Below are 17,005 nucleotides of genomic sequence, written 5' to 3'. Positions count from 1 at the left end.
ACAGATAAATTGGTTTTGAATTAGTTAATTTTTCTTTCTTTACTTTTCTTCTTGTTCGAAACAGAACTCTTTTGAAATATGTCGACAAATACGGAATGTAGGCGCAGGCGTGACTGATTGGTAAGAAGCTTGCCTCCTGACCACATATGCTTCCGGATTCAGTCCCACTGCGTGGCACCTTGGGTCTTTTACTAAAGCCTCGGGCCGACCGATGCCTTGTGAGTGGATTTGGTAGATGAAAACTGAAAGAAGCCCGTCGTATATATATATATATATATATATATATATATATATGTGTGTGTGTGTGTGTGTGTGTGTGTGTGTGTGTGTGTGTGTGTGTGTGTGTCGTTGTGTCTGTGTATGTCCCCCACAACCGCTTGATAACCGCTGTTGGTGTGTTTACGTCCTCGAAATTAGCAGTTCGGCAAAAGGGGTTCGATAGAATAAGTACCAGGCTTAAATTTTAAAAAAGTACTATGGTCGATTCATTCGACTATAAATTCTTCAAGGCGGTGCTCCAGCATGGCCGCAGTCTAATGACTGAAACAAGTAAAATATAGAAGATGAAAGATACAAATATCCTGAAACCATAGCAAAATAAATAAATAAATAATGAATAAAAAAGTGAAACATATTAAAAGAAAACTAATAAAAAAATATATGAAATTGATAGTAAACAGTGCTAGAATAAAAGAAACTTACCGTTTATTGTTGTAATGAAGGCGATGAGTATCGTGCAAAGAAATCCGACGTTGGAACCGAACACGTAAATCATGGTTAATTGTGTATAATTGTGTACTTTTGTTTCACCCTCAAGCTGAAGATGCACGGGGGGGGGAGTAAATGGAGAGTACCGTTTCGTATGTGTATGCACCAGGAGTATAAAGCCGTATAAACTATTTAAAATAAATAAAAGTTGCAATACTCGCGTTAGCTTTCGTCAGAGCAACAACAGCAGCAGCGGCGACAGCAGCAGCCGCAGCAACTTCACCAGTCCAACGGTAGCAGCAGTAGTAATGATGGAGAGGCTCATTAGTAGTGGTAGTAGTAGTAGTAGCAGTAGTAGTAATTGACTGCAGCGAAGCCTGCAGGAGCAGTGCAATATGCACCGCTGTTCAATTGGATTACCTATGTTTATAATGATTATATGATGTGCACTGTGAACAGTGCAAGCAATGGTAACTGCTTGTTAAAATGCAGATAGCTACAGTAGCGCTATGGTTTCTTTATCATAAGCTTTAGCTTGGCAATTAATTTTACAACAACATTGTAGCTACCATTTTAGCATAAACTGTTGTTACTGCTGGCGGCAAAAAGTAACTTATTTGTATGGAAAACAACACACGAACAGGTATACACACATACATACACATACGAACTCAAGAAGTCATAGACACACTGGCACAGTAAGACCTTCAGTATGTGTTACAACACACACAACGGACATATGCACACACAACAGACATCTACACATACAACAGACATACACACAGACACACACGACACACTCATATTTTCTTTACCTGTTTCAGTCATTGAACTGCGGTCATGATGGGGCAACGCATTGAAAGGTTCTAGACGAATAGATTTCCCTCAATGTTTATTTGTTCCGTTTAAAAAAAAAATTTTTTTTTAAAGAAATACAAGTCTTGAATATTTTCATTAGGTGTCTTTTGCCACTAAGTTACGTGGACGTGAAAAGAAAAGTAGCATCGGTCGTTAAGCAGGAGACGGGATGCAAACAACCACAAAGACATACACACATATGCACGTAAATATATACACATATGCATGTGTGTATATATATATATATATATATATATATATATATATATATATATATAAGATGCTGTTCCGGGATGGTAAGATCAACAAAAAAAAAAGTGCTCCATCTGGTGAGATAAATATTATCTTTTCTTCTATAGGTTCAAGTTTTGAAATTTAGAGGGAGGACGCGAGTTGATTATACCGAAACCCTGGTGTTGAATTGGTAATTATTTCATCGACTCCGAAAAGCTGAAAGGTTAATTTCTCAGCGGGATTTGAACTCAGAACGTAAAGACGGTAGGCGTTTTCCCCGGGCGTTTAACGATTATTGCAGCTTACCACCTTCTATCTATGTATCTATCTATCTACATACATACACATACGTATATAAATGTGTGTATATATATGTATGCACACACATAGAAACACGCACATATATATACATGTATATATGTATATATACATTTGTATGTATGTATATATATATATATATATATATATATATATATATAGAGAGAGAGAGAGAGAGAGAGATAGAGAGAGAGAATTAACTTCACTTTATCGTGCAGTTACTGTTAATACTTCATTTAGAGAATTAACATTGCTTGTTTTCACCTTTATATATATATATATATATATATATATATATATATACACATACATACGTACACGCACAGACACACACACACACACACACAAACACACACACACACATACATATATACATATATATATATATATATATATATATATATATATATATATATATATATATATATATATACGAGAATAGCACACATTTACCTTCTACCAAATTGACTTACAAGGCATGGGTCAGCTGGGGCTATCGTAGATGACACTTGCCTAAGGCGACGTGCAGTGAGGTTGAACCTGAATCCCAGCAGTTGCAAAGCAAACGTCGCACGCATTTGTAACTGGTGTATATGTTCCTTATCCTTCATATATTATTATTTGCGCTTCCCGCCGAGGTCGACTTTTCCTTTTATCCTTTCGGGGTCGAAACCATGTTGTCTTACGGTCAATCCCCTTACGCGGCACTTTAGTCAAATCTGTTCTTCTATAACCCCGAGCAAACCAAAGTTTTGTGAGTGGATTTGGTAGACAGAAACTGAAAGAAGCACCCAATAATATATAAATATCTAATTATTAAAGAGGAAAAATTATCAGAAAAGCCATTTCTATTTATTTCTTCAAGTATATAATTCTGTACCAAGGACGTTCTATTTCTACTACTACTACTACTACTATTGCTGCTGCCTGCTGCTACTACTACTACTACTACTACTACTACTGTGTGTGTGTGTGTGTGTGTGTGTGTGTGTGTGTGTGTGTGTGTGTGTGTGTGTGTGTGTGTGTGTGTGTGTGTGTGCAAATATATCTATGTGTTTGTATTGTTTTTTCCTACAAAGGCTTGACAACCACTGTTGGTTTGTTTACTGATAGAATAAATACCAACCAACCACATGGTAAACAGAAAATGGTAAATGGTAAACAAAAAAGTAACAAAATAAAAGAGGAGCGAATGAGTTCCTATTTACCATGTGGCTGTTGTTTTAGTTACAGGGGATATCCTAAGCTCTATGAAAGTTATTTCGTTAGGATTTCCAAGTACGGAACCGTCTCACTCTTATAAGTTGTGTACATACACGAAGCCCTTTTAAGTAAATAATGATTTACTTATTAACTATTGTGTACTCATATATACGTCGTTGTGCTTGTTTGTGCAAACAGGCATACATGCATATACGCATGGTTACATATACGCATGGATATATATAAGTACACACGTCTATGAGTATCTATATCTGTCAATATCTTCCTCTCACCCACCGCTTTCCTACCCTCTCTCTCATTCCATTCTCTCCCTATATATATATTCATTTCTTTCAATCTATCTATCTATCTATCTATCTATCTATCAATCTATCTATCTATCTATCTATCGAAATATATTCTTTTACTTGTTTCGCTCATTTGACTGCAGCCATGATGGAGATTTGCCTTGAAGGGTTTTTTTAGACGAAGAAATCGACTTCAGGACTTATTTTTTAAGTCTAGTACTTCTTTTACCGAACCGTTAAGTTTCGGGGATGTAAAGATACTAACACCGGCTGTCACGTGGCGATACGGGGACAAACATAGACGCAAAGACACACACACACATATATATACACGACAGGTTTCTTTCAGTTTCCGTCTACCAAATCCACCCACAAGGCTTTGGTCGGCACGAGGCTATAGTAGAAGACACTTGCCCAAAGTGCCAAGCAGTAGGGTTGAACCCGGAACCATGTTTAGGAAGCAAACTTCTTACCACATAGCCACACCTGCGCCTATATCTATCTATTTTCTCTATCTATCTATCTATATATATATATATATAACACACACACACACACACACACACACACACACACACACACACACACACACACACACACTCACATCAGTATAATTTGGCTTCACTCCTTTTAAACGCTTCATATTCTGTGATGTAAAAATTATAAAATCATAATTTAAAATTGCAGTCAGTTGATAGATTATAAGTAGATTAGACAGACAGACAGACAGTTAGATAGACAGACAGATAGAAAGACAGACAGACAGACAGACAGACAGACAGATAGATAGATCGATAGATAGATAGATAGATAGATAAACCAACATGTGCACACACATATAAAACCATTCACATATATACATATAATCATATATATGTATATAATATTGTGTATATCGCTATATACATTAGTTATTTATTTTTTAAGACGTAGTAAAATCAGAATTATAATTGCTATTACTCCTGGGTCTTAAATATATACCAGCTGATATTGTTGTTTAGCCCTAGGTTGGCCTTGATCGAGCAGACCTATGATCAAAGAAATCCATGCATGACTATCGTATTTTCCGAGGCAGAGCACCTTAACTGATTTTCTGCTGATTTACACTAAGCGCGATGACCAACATTCCACAAGTTTCGGTTTAGCAGCATCGTTACTGAGATCGCATTATCAAATATGTTCATCCTTTTCCAAGACGGTCGTGTGTGATACGGAGCAGAGTGGGATTTGGCAATTATTTCTAATTGCTTGAGTGATTTGGTTGCTTTGTCCTAGAGAGCCATTTGTTTGTTTTGTATCATATATTATTTCACTTTATCTAGAACTGGCTTTTTCTATCCCCCCTTACTGTCTCTCTGTTTGAAGAATTCCCGCTGTCAGTTATTATTGCTGCTGCTGCTGTTGTTGTTTAGCTTTAAGTCAGCTTTGATCAAGTAGAACTATCATCAAAAGTACTTGACCCGCGATCATCTCGTTGTTTTCCTGTGTATTGTGAATTCAAGACCACATAATCCAACGTATTCTTTTTCAAGCTGTTAGAGAGTGGTTTCAAGAAGGTTTAGCTCGCTATTTCTAGCAAATTGAGCTCCCACTAGGGATTCCCCACTAGTAATATTCTAAGAGGGGTTTAATGAACTATACAACCCCAACCCCTTCTATTGTCGTTGTTTAACGCAACGACACCTTCAACAAGCAGACTATGGTCGTAGTATCATATCATCGTTGTCCTTCCTTTTATTAAAAACAAAAATGTATAATTTGAGAACGATTTCGTTACTATTGCTAGCAGAATGTGTGTAGAGTTGTTGTTGATGGAGAATGTTCATTTGTCCTTCCTTCTCGTGTTTAGTTAAACGGATATGCATACACACACACACACACACACACACACACACACACACACACACACACACACACACACACACACACACACACACACACATATATATGCTGATGGCTTAAATTACTAGATGTGACTAATAAATTAATTATCAAATACGTTTATAAGCTTTAAAACATTTAGAAAGGTTTCAGTTTTTTAGAAACGATTTTGATATTCTAAGACTTAGAATGATCAAACGTTTATGTTAAAAATATTGTAATTTTTTTGTAAGAAAAAAGAAAAATATTATAATATAAAGCCATATGTTAAACTAAAATTTAGATTTGAATATTTCAGAAAGTTCTAGGTAAAACTAAAAGTTATGCAATTTTTTTTATTTTTTAAAGAATTTTGTTTTTTAATATTTTCGTACAAATAAATACTATATTTTATTGTACAAATTTTTTGTATAACTTTTCTTTTAATTTAACTTTTATTCCAATGTTTTTGTTTTAAATCTTTTTCAGAACCTTTTACTCCAAGCGTTTTAACTTGCACCTGACACGTACCTTATCTTTTGTTCACATACTTGTGTTGTTTACTGCACATCAAATAATTTGCAATGAGTGCAAAGAAACAGAAATATTTTGATGAATATATTCCATTTGGATTCGTGTCCCTCCAAAAGAGTGACACAAAAGTCTCCCAGTGTGTGATATGTTACAAGACTTTGAGCAATGATGGAATGCGACCCTCACGCTTGGAACGCCACTTGCAAACTAGCCCAAGGCATTCTTTTGAAACCAAAAGACATTCCGTGAAGCAAGCCAAGTTGGACGGTTGTGGGGCATTTCGGCAACAAACTTCAATGGTTGTTGAAGCTTCCTATAAGATCGCCATGTTGATTGCAACGAGCAAGAAGAGCCATAACATCGGAGAGTCTCTCATAAAACCAAGTCTACTCCGTGCAGCAGAACTCATTCTGGGGAAAGATAGTGCAAACAAGCTCTCCCAGAGTCCACTATCAAACGACACAGTAAAGGAAAGGATCGAGGACTTGTCTCAAAACATCAAAGTTCAAAATCTCGACCACGTAAGAGATTCTCCTGCTTTTGCCATCCAGTGTGACGAAACGACTGACATCGTTCAGTGTTCTCAGCTACTGATATATGCTCGTTTTGTCAGGCAGCTGTGCAAAAGAGGAAACGTTGTTCTGTCACCCTATGAATAGTTGTACAACAGCAGCTATTTTTCGCTATGTATCAAACTTCTTTCAGAAAAACTAACTTCCGTGGGATTCGCTGGTGCACTGATGGAGCTCCAACCATGTTAGATCTGAAGTATGGATTCATTACTAGGGTGAAAGAAAAAATCCATCTGTTGTATGTACTCACTGCATACTTCCTTGTGAAGCCTTAGTATCCAGAACCTTACCTACTGAAATGAGAAATGTCCTGAACGTGGTTATCAACGTTGTCAGCCTTGTTAAAGGTGGAGTCTTAAACAGTCGTCTTTTTAAACTGTTATGTAAAGATATGGAATCTGAACATGAAGCATTGCTTTTTCACTCGAACATGCAATATCTATCAAAGGGGGAAAGTGCTTGGACGGCTTTATGAACTACGAGAAGAAGTTGCAATATTTCTAGATTTGCAGCAGAAGGCAAATCTCCATGACAAGTTCCAGTCTGAAGGCTTTCCTGGTGGACATCTTCGAAGCGTTGAATGCTCTCGACCTTAAGCTACAAGGGAAAAACAACATTCTCACGCACCACGACACCATTCGAACCTTCATGGCTAAACTTGACCTCTAGAAATGTCGAATTCAGCAGGTAAATACAGCCAGTTTTAGTTACTTGTATTCTACTCTAATTCCCGGTAACCTTGATTCTGAATTAAAGAAACAAATAATCACTCATCTAACTGACTTGAAAACAGAATTCATCAGATACTTCTCAGACTTAAATGAAAAGCGTGTAGCTTGGAAATTCATCAAGAACCCATTTTAGTTGTGAAGTGACGGATGTTTTCGATGAAATGCAAGAGTTTCTTGAGCTGAAGTTCAACTCCTCAGATAAGGAAGACTTCAAAGAGCTGGATCTTGAAATGTTCTGGATTAAGTACCTTCCTGTTTACTCTCTGATCTCACATCAGGCTCTTCGGATTTTAGCTATGTTTAGATTCACGTATCATTGTGAAGCTGCATTTTCCACGTTCATTGCTGTTAAAACCAAGTACAGAAACAGGCTGAACGTTGAAAGATACTTACGTTGTGCACTCTCTGGCATTCAATCACACATTCAAGATATTGTAGCTAAGAAGCAGTGTCAAGTATCTCACTAATGTTGTGACTAATAAAAAAACCTTTGTTTTTTGCTAAAAAACAGTGTCAAGTATCTCACTTTTTGTATAATGTGATTATATATAAAATTATACATATTTTGTATAATGTGACTAATTCATATTCAGTAAAAAGACTAAAAATATATTTTAGATTTCATTAAAAATCTGGGGGGGGGGGGGTTTATTCATAGATGCAAGGAGGACGAAGAGAGAAGGACAAACTCCTAAGGGAGGCTTGGTAATAAAAAGGTTAAGAACCACTGTTCTAAGTTATTATTTCAAGTACATTTTTTTATTTTGAAACAAAGCAACAAAAAACATCTGCATCTAAATGAACTGTCATGTATAACCGACCAGTTTTTAAATGTGAGAAATATTTTTCTAATTAAAATCTGTCAGAGAAAATTGCTCGTATGAAAACTGAACTATAGAGGAATGTCGGGAAAGGAACTCTGGACAAGTAAATGTTTCACCTTTCAGATTCTTGTTTCTCTGAGGTAGTCAGGTCACGAGTAAGGGCTATTTTGCTATGCCTAGTCTTTGCTGTGGGACAATAATTACACTGGTCTACAAGGTTTTTGGTGTTTAAGAAATAGACATTATTCCTATATAAAATCGGTCTCCTGAATCCAAATATAAGCTTCTTTTTGACCTGTCAGATCTAGTTTTTAAGTTATTGAACATCCCTATAGTCATTTTGTATGTGTGTACGTCCAGTATGCAGTATTCATTACCTTATTCTAAGTTTTTTTCCATCCATTTGAGATGCTGTGGTGAACTAAGCAATAGAAAATGAACAAGACATCCTCTTCAAGAAAGTGTTGCGTTAATTCTCCAGATGTGTTTTGTTATGTTTGTGGAGAATAAACATTACCAGAAAATCGAAAAAAAAAAATCACTGATTTTGCTGAAAGAGCGTATATGGCGTATTTTGGTGTCAAACTGGAAGACCAAGATAAATATTGGGCACCACATAGTGTCTGCAAACAATGTACAGAACATTTTCAACAATGGACTAAAGGGTCAAGGAAAAGGATGAGATTTGCTATACCAATGGTATGGCGGGAGTCCTATAATCACGTGGATGACTGCTATTTTTGTAGCCTTAATTTGAAGGGTATTCACCGGAAAAATCGACAAACGCTTGTCTCTCCTAATCTTGCCTCTGTTATTAGACCAGTTCCACACAGTGAAGAGCTTCCTGTTCCTGTTTTCAATGCCTTGCCTCAGATAAATTTACCCTCAACCAAAGAAGATTCATCACCTGAAGATGACACTAAAGATCAAGACTTTTCAGGTGAGACTTTATCTCAGCTACTCTCCCAGGTAGAGCTGAATGATCTAGTTCGTGACTTGAACCTCTCCCAAAATTCTGCAGAACTGTTGGCTTCCTGACTGAAAGAAAAGAATCTTCTAGAGAACGGTGTCCGTGTAACTTTTTATCGGATTTGGTATGAAGAGTTCGTTTCTTTCTTCACAAAAGAGGAAGAACTGCTTTACTGTAGAGACGTCAGTGGACTTCTTAATAAACTTGGCATTAAGGAATAGAAACCAGAGGAATGGTATCTTTTCATAGTTAGCTCTAAGAGTAGTTTAAAATGTGCATTGTTGCACAACAGAAATGTGTATAGCTCTGTCCAACTCGGCCACTCAGCAAATCTGAAGGAAAAATATGAAGAAATTAAGTTGGTTTTAGAGAAGATACTGTATCATGATCATAAATGGGTCATCTGCGTTGACTTAAAGATGGTAAATTTCCTAATGGGACAGCAATCTATATACCAAATGCCTATACTTTATTTGCATGTGGGACAGTAGAGACTGAGTAAACCCCTATGTTAAGAAAGACTAGCCGCCTCGAACAAATATGGCTCCATGTAGAGCTGCCTATATATTGGAAGAACCTTTAGTTGAGCGAGATAATATCATTTTCTCCCCTTTGCTCATCAAATTTGGATTGATCAAGCAATTCGTCAAAGCTCTTGACAAAAATGGGGAATGCTTCAAGTATATCTGCAGTATACCTCCAAACTTGACGATTGAAAAACCTAAAGCAGGGATGTTTTGATGTACCACAGATCTGTAAGCTCTTGAAGGACATAAATTTCGTGAAAACTATGAGCAGAAATGAAGCATCGGCTTGGCTAGCCTTTGCAGAAGTAGTGCAAAATTTCCTTGGGAAATACAAAAGTGAAAACCATAAAGACCCTGATATCAATTTTTCGTGATATTGGCGCGAATATGAAAATCAAAATTTATTATCTTTTTAGTCATCTTGATCGTTTTCTTGAAAATCTCGGAGAACAAAGTGAATGATACCATCAGGACATCAAGGTAATGGAAACTCGGTATCAAGGACATTGGGATGTTGTAATGATGGCAGACTATTGCTGGTGTTTAAAACGAGATAGTCCTGTTGCTCAGCATTCACGGTGCCCAAAGATGCGTAAATTTATTCCTTGAATTTTCTGCCAAAAATCTTTACCAATGAGCATTTTGAATTTTGAATTTTTATTTGTACTTTGTTTTATTTTGTGTTACGCTCTCTTTATTGATTCATATTATATGCCTCTTGTATGAATAAAATACTTACTCTATCAGGTCTAGTCAGAAAACTAAACCTGATAGAAAAAAACTGAAGCTATTTTTGAATTTAGCAAGTAAAATCACTTAAGAATTCGTTAAAATATTCCAGGCACCAGGCAAAAAAAAATTTTGTTACCCAATGTTATCTTTTATCATTTACATTTCTCCTTTTCTGGAGCGGGAGAATTCTACCGTCTCTTTCAATGTTTCAATTGTTTCCGTGTGTGTGTGTGTGTGTGTGTGTGTGTGTGTGTGTGTGTGTGTAAACTAACCTGTATTTGCTTAAAGTAGGTCATAAAACAATGCTCTGTCTAATCCTCTAGCACCAAGCCAGCTACTAGTAACCTATCACCTTTTAGCATCCTTCAATTAAGTTACTTTTCAAATGTCACAGTCAATTCAAAACCGACCACATTTTCACGGTATATGCGTAGATTATGTATAGTCGTTTTCCATATTTCACTGATAGTCTGAAAAACTACACTGCGAATTGTTAGAATGCAGTACTGTCAAAGACGGAGGGGAAGGTAAATTTGCGGGTGTTTCAAAAATTGCTTTTGATCGATATTAGTATTGATTTGATGTTTTCTGAAGCCCTCAATTCATACATGGGCTGACCCTTCAGGAATTTGTTATATTTTCAGATGCAATGATTCTAGGAAAGGACAATCGTACAGAATGACAAAACGTAATGTTGAATTTGTCAATTCTGGTATAAAGACAGTTGATGTCTGTTGTTTTGCTGTGTATATCAATGAGTAAAGAGGAGGTCAGAGCTGACCTGGGTATAAAGCAATATCCTTAATGGGGATACGTATCATATGTCATTGCATAGTTTCTAAGAAGTAAACGGCAGAATCCGAGGAAATTAATCATCGTTTATACCAGTAATTAAGAAGTAGAATCAGTTCGAAAGTAGAATGAATTACTTTACTCACTTTAGAGCTGTTTTTAGTTTCATTAATTTCATTGCCTTTCGCGGTTTCGTGGAGAGTTTCTCTAACGGAGATAATTTTTAAAAAATCAAACTTACATAGTAAGTTAAAAGAAAATTAATTACACAGGCGCATGAGTGGCTGTGTGGTAAGAAGCTTACTTCCCAAAGACATGGTTCCGGGTTCAGTCTCACTGCGTGGCACCTTGGGCAAAGATTTACTATAGCCTCGGGCCGACCAAAGCCTTGTGAGTGGATTTGGTAGACGGAAACTAAAAGAAGCCCGTCGTATGTATGTAAATGTGTGTATATATTTATGTGTGTCTTTGAGTCTGCATTTGCACCACCCCCCCCCACCATCGCTTGACAACCGATATTGGTGAGTTTATGTCCCCATAACTTAGCGATTCAGAAAAAGAGACCGATAGAATAAGTACTAGGCTTACAAAGAATAAGTCCAGAGGTAGATTTTCTCGACTAAAAAACCCCCCTTTAAGTGGTGCTCTAGCATGGCCGCAGTTAAATTACTGAACCAAGTAAAACAATAAAAGAATAGAGATAACAAATACAATTGTATCAGTTTTGAATAGAGCAAGATGTCAAATCATGTTAGTTTGAGTCAGAATCCGGCGGTTAATGGAGTTTCTTTCATTCAGATTGCTTTTGCTTATCGGAAAAAGAGAGCCATCACAGCACTCCATTTCTTTCTTCCTCTAAAATACAAATTTGTACCTTACTCTTTAACTCTTTTACTTGTTTCAGTCTTTTGACTGTGGCCATGCTGGAGCACCACCTTTAGTCGAGCAAATCGACCCCAGGACTTATTCTTTAGAAGCCTAGTACTTATTCTATCGGTCTCTTTTTGCCGAACCGCTAAGTTACGGGGACATAAACACACCACCATCGGTTGTCAAGCGATGTTCGGGGGACAAACACAGACACACAAACACATACATATATATATATATATATATATATATATATATATATATATATATATATATATATATATATATATATACATATATACGACGGGCTTCTTTCAGTTTCCGTCTACCAAATCCACTCACAAGGCTTTGGTCGGCCCGAGGCTATAGTAGAAGACACTTGCCCAAGGTGCCACGCAGTGGCACTGAACCCGGGACCATGTGACTGGTAAGCAAGCTACTTACCACACAGCCACTCCTACGCCTGTTGAAAATAAATATATTAATTAAAATAAAATGATAATAACATTGAGTAACGTATAATGTAATACTTTGCTTCTAATAAGAAATAAACTAATGTATTGACAATTTTATAAACATCAAATGTTATGAGAAAAGTATCCTTGTTTACTTTTGCTTCATATGGGAATGTTTGAGTGAATAGAGTTAAGTACCAAACGCACAATATGCCTTTATGCTCTACATATACAGTATATGTACACACTGTATATTCATCGATGCAGTATATAGAGTATACCTCGTAAAGAATCAGCCACTTCAAAATGATTAATAAAAGTTTTATGTAAAATAATTAGTATCCATCACAAAGTTAATACATCGCACACACATGTCTAATGTTTATCTTGTCATAGAAAACACTTGTAAGAATATTTGCCTTTGTAGCATATTGCTGGAATTTGCAGAATCCAATATTTCAAAATAGAAATTCAAAGGTTATTTGACAAATAATTCATTGTTAATGAGATTGGTATACCTTGTTCTTCAAATTAAATGAAGTTAATCTATCCTTCATTATAAGGAACGGATGTTATGTGCTTCTGACACACAACAGATGACATACCCAAATTAAAAACAAATTGAAGTTCTTGCCATCATGTACAGAATAAAATACCACCATTTACTTTCTTATCTTTGACTTAAAATAAATAACTAATCAACACATCAAGGGAAAAGCTATTGTTAAATGCATAGAAAAATGGATTACTTTATATTGAAAAAGAATTATCAAATAATTTGAAAAAGAAATTATCAAACGTGCATAGTAGATAGAAATGAAACTAGATTTTGAACTCGATTCTTCATGTAAATTAGAATAAAATCATTAGCAAACAATTTTTTTCATACTTGACTACAAACTACTAAAGTCTGGTAACACTTGCAACCGTAGCCGACCATAACTCTTCAAACCAAATTACACAAAGAATGCCGTTGTTATTATTGTTTAGCTCTGGTCGACAAATGATCAAAGTCACTCCATTCATGACCACCCCCATCCTTTTTTTTATATATAACAAGCACGACATGATCCATGGGTTCTCTTTTTAGAGAAGATTTGGATACTATTTCTAACAGGTCTAGCAATTACATAAGTCCCCTTCGCCGGCTGATCTACAAAATATTTTAGCATCAGTATTTCAGATTTAAAGTGTTTTCCTGCAGTCAGTGACAAGTTGGCTGCGCTTTGCGGCACAGTACGTAGATTGGGATACCTTAATGCTATTTGTCTTCACTATTAATATAGTGTGAGAAGATATGAACTATTAATCTTCGGATGGTTTCCTGGTACTTTAACCAATCAACCATCTGCAATCTCAACTTTGTATTTATAGAAATGTTTGTGTAATAGTTTGAAATTATTTCGAGTTTCGCCAAACGGCTTATAGCGACTGATAATCGCAGACAATCTCAATCATCCGCTAGTCATACTAGAGTAAACAGTTTCTTTTTTTATATGAATTAATATGTATGTCTGTGTGTGTGTGTGTGTGTGTGTGTGTGTGAGCAAGCAAGATTATCTATCTATCTATCTATCTATCTATCTATCTATCTATCTATCTATCTATCTATCTATAAATCTACACTCAATCAATCAATCTATCAATACACACACACACACACAAACAAACACACACAGGCACACACACACACACATACACACACACACACACATTATCTGAAAGTCCTGGGAGAGCGTGTTTGTAAATGAATTTGTCAATAGATTTACATGTGAACGTTTAATAAACATACATGTAGCTAGCACAGTAAAGATAACTGTATGTTTTATTAAACGTGCACACACGCACACACACGCACATACACACACACGCACACACACACAACGTACACATGTACAGATACACACGCCCCCCCACTCCACAAACACATACCCACATGCAACATGATGTATTGAAACGATACTTACAGGAAGATGTAAATGTGTCAGAATCCACTTAACTCTCTTGTGTCAATTTAGTCTGGGAAAAAAGTATTCAAGCTATTTACTCCTATCACTAGCTTGTATGATGGCGGATGGAAATAGAAAAATCTTCTCCGTGAAATGACTTAGTACTTTTTATAACGTTGGATATCAGGTTCGGAAGAGCCTCGGATATAATACCAGTTGTTCTGAGTTCAAATCACAACTTGAAACATGTACTCAAATCTTGTGATAAATCTAAGATAAGATAGAATCTCTGCAGGGCAGCAAGCTGGCCGAATCGTCAGCACGCCGGACAAAATGCTTAACGGCATTTCGACCATCTTTACGTCCCAATTTCTAATTCTGCTGAGGACGACTTTGCCTTTCATCCTTTCTGGGTCGATAAAATAAATACCAATTGAAAACGGGGCCGATGTAGTCAACTTTCCCCCTTCCCTGAAATTGCTGGCCTTGTGCCAAACTTTGAAACCAATGTCTTCATACACACACACACACACACACACACACACACGCACATCACGCTCTCCCTCTCTCTCTCTCTCACACACATACACACCACGCTCTCTCTCTTTCTCTTCCTCTCTCTCTCTCTCTCTCTCTTTCTCTCTCTCACGCACACACTCGATTTTGCTTTTCATCCTTTTGGGGTCGATAAAATAAGTACCAGTAGAATGCTGAGGTCAATATAATCGACCTAGCCCTGAAATTGCTGATCTTGTACCAAAATTTATTCACTCTAAAGTACCTCTACCTGTAATATATATGGGGCGAGCTTTGAGAGTTGCATTTCCTCGCGTTCGGTAAAAATGTGTTTATCATGGTAGTTTGACCTTAGAGTCCCTCTTAGCGTGAGGCATTCAAGTATAGTAATGCCCTTATATAAATATATATATATATATATATGTATCGTGGCACTCCGTCGGTTACGACGACGAGGGTTCCAGTTGATCCGATCAACGGAAAAGCCTGCACGTGAAATTAACGTGCAAGTGACTGAGCACTCCACAGACATGTGTACCCTTAACATGGTTCTCGGAGAGATTCAGCGTGACACAGAATGTGATAAGGCTTAATTTGAACTAAACGAAAGATAACACCGTTTACACCCTTCCGCTTTATTTTTTCTTTTGTTCCATGCTCAATCTGTTTGGTATAATGATGTATAATATTTAGCAAAGTGAGTGTAAGCTCCAAGAATTAAGTAATTATCGTCTATATATTCTGTCGGGTAGTTTGTATTTAATGTTCTTATAAATATGGCTTAGCGCTTTTAATATGTTTGCGCAAATACTGGAAACGAAACAGAGTGGACAAGGCTGGAATATATTTGAGCATACGCCTGCATAATTGGGGCTAACCTGTGGCTAAACAACAGCAAGAGCAACAACTACAGCTGCTGTTGTTGCTGCTGCTGCTGCTACTACTACTACTACTTCTAGTAGTAGTAGTAGTAGTAGTAGTAGGGCTTATTCACAGTAACTGGTTACGATATGATTCTGAAGCATCTGTGTTACAACAAATGTGAAAAATACAAAACAGTATTTGAAAGACTGCTAAGATGATGGGGGATGAAAATATTACTTTTGCCAGATGGAAAAAGTAAAGTAGATAGGGACACGAAAAAAATTACGATTATTCATGGAATCTTTCATTTCATATCTAAGAATTACTTCAGATCAATGTCGGTGGTTTGGACGGGACGTCAGAGTGCAGACAGGAATCGTTGCAGTGTAGAGTTACTGTTTGCGAGCGAAGTTCAAACTGCGCTCGAGTTAATTTTGTGTTTTATCTTTCTATGTTCAATAATTTAAAGTAAAAGTCAATTTCTGGCGTTGGATTTATATTCATATAATGAATTGTTGATGTGAATGAAATTTTGAGACCATTTCTTTACAGCAGCTACTTACTTATGTAAACACATTTAATGAAGATTATTAAAATATCTTATGGTTGGATTACCACAGAATTCTTACATTGTGACGCAGCATTGCTAAAGAATTGAGAAAACAATGGTTTCACAGAAAATAATTTCACATTTCGCTTGGGAAACTTCTCTTTAGTATAGTCGGAAATCATGCAAGAAATATGATAGTTTCAAATGTAATTTCCATAAAGCAGTTAAGGATTGAACTCAGTAGTGGAAATAGATTTTGCGAACTAGGCATAGGTTAAGGTTGTATTCAAGATTTATGATTATCATAGAAGAAAAGTATCAGGGTACGCTTTTCACAACGTGCTGGCTTTTTAAATTAGTTTTAAATACGCACATGCACTTCCAAGAATATGCAATATCCATTTCCACACGCAATCCTTTAATAAACCATGGACCTCACGTTATTATAGAAGTCTAAAATTCATAACATCTCTTACGTTTGATGAAGATCCAAATCAGAGGTTTTTCCCACGTTATTTTTCCCCATGTTCATAACTTCACAATCTATAATGAAACAACAGGCATAGGAGGGGCGATGCATACCTCGTGCGTAGATAAATTTTTTTCGCAAATTATAGTATGGCTTACCTT

At 36.4% G+C, this 17,005-nt stretch overlaps 4 protein-coding genes across 5 annotated transcripts in view; 3 read left to right on the top strand and 1 right to left on the bottom strand.

Annotated features, from left to right (window-relative positions):
• LOC106882999 (uncharacterized) overlaps window positions 1-1,457 on the bottom strand; it is a 230,679-nt gene extending 229,222 nt beyond the window's left edge. The window contains exon 1 of one of the 2 annotated variants that reach the window (XM_089354481.1): window positions 703-1,457. Coding sequence is in view for 1 of the 2 variants with exons in the window: in XM_014933857.3 (XP_014789343.1) it covers window positions 703-775 (73 nt within the window). In the remaining variant the exon portion in view is untranslated. The remainder of the gene's footprint in view (window positions 1-702) is intronic. The other variant, XM_014933857.3, reaches the window with a different exon arrangement.
• Window positions 1,458-6,073: 4,616 nt separating this feature from the next.
• On the top strand, window positions 6,074-6,682 carry LOC106882927 (protein ZBED8-like). The gene has a single exon (XM_014933774.1). The coding sequence runs from the start codon at window positions 6,074-6,076 to the stop codon at window positions 6,680-6,682; it is 609 nt and encodes a 202-aa protein (XP_014789260.1).
• Window positions 6,683-7,487: 805 nt separating this feature from the next.
• On the top strand, window positions 7,488-7,793 carry LOC106882937 (zinc finger BED domain-containing protein 5-like). Its single transcript, XM_014933785.2, has one exon. It carries the CDS (start codon window positions 7,488-7,490, stop codon window positions 7,791-7,793), a length of 306 nt encoding a protein of 101 aa, XP_014789271.2.
• A 178-nt stretch (window positions 7,794-7,971) lies between these two features.
• On the top strand, window positions 7,972-10,171 carry LOC149135387 (uncharacterized). The gene has a single exon (XM_089353293.1). The coding sequence runs from the start codon at window positions 8,715-8,717 to the stop codon at window positions 9,186-9,188; it is 474 nt and encodes a 157-aa protein (XP_089209419.1). The 5' UTR covers window positions 7,972-8,714; the 3' UTR covers window positions 9,189-10,171.
• The last annotated feature ends 6,834 nt before the right edge of the window (window positions 10,172-17,005 follow it).

The sequence above is a fragment of the Octopus bimaculoides genome, chromosome 6, assembly GCF_046866305.1.
Source record: "Octopus bimaculoides isolate indiv1 chromosome 6, ASM4686630v1, whole genome shotgun sequence".
In the NCBI taxonomy this organism is placed as follows: Eukaryota; Metazoa; Mollusca; class Cephalopoda; order Octopoda; family Octopodidae; genus Octopus; species Octopus bimaculoides.
Note: the sequence above shows the minus strand (reverse complement) of the source record. Positions and strands in the feature narration are given on the sequence as shown.

Bases quoted from the DNA above. Each gene is read 5' to 3' on its own strand.
- LOC149135387 (XM_089353293.1), top strand. From the start codon at position 8,715: ATGGCGTATTTTGGTGTCAAACTGGAAGACCAAGATAAATATTGGGCA.
- LOC106882927 (XM_014933774.1), top strand. From the start codon at position 6,074: ATGAGTGCAAAGAAACAGAAATATTTTGATGAATATATTCCATTTGGA.
- LOC106882937 (XM_014933785.2), top strand. From the start codon at position 7,488: ATGCAAGAGTTTCTTGAGCTGAAGTTCAACTCCTCAGATAAGGAAGAC.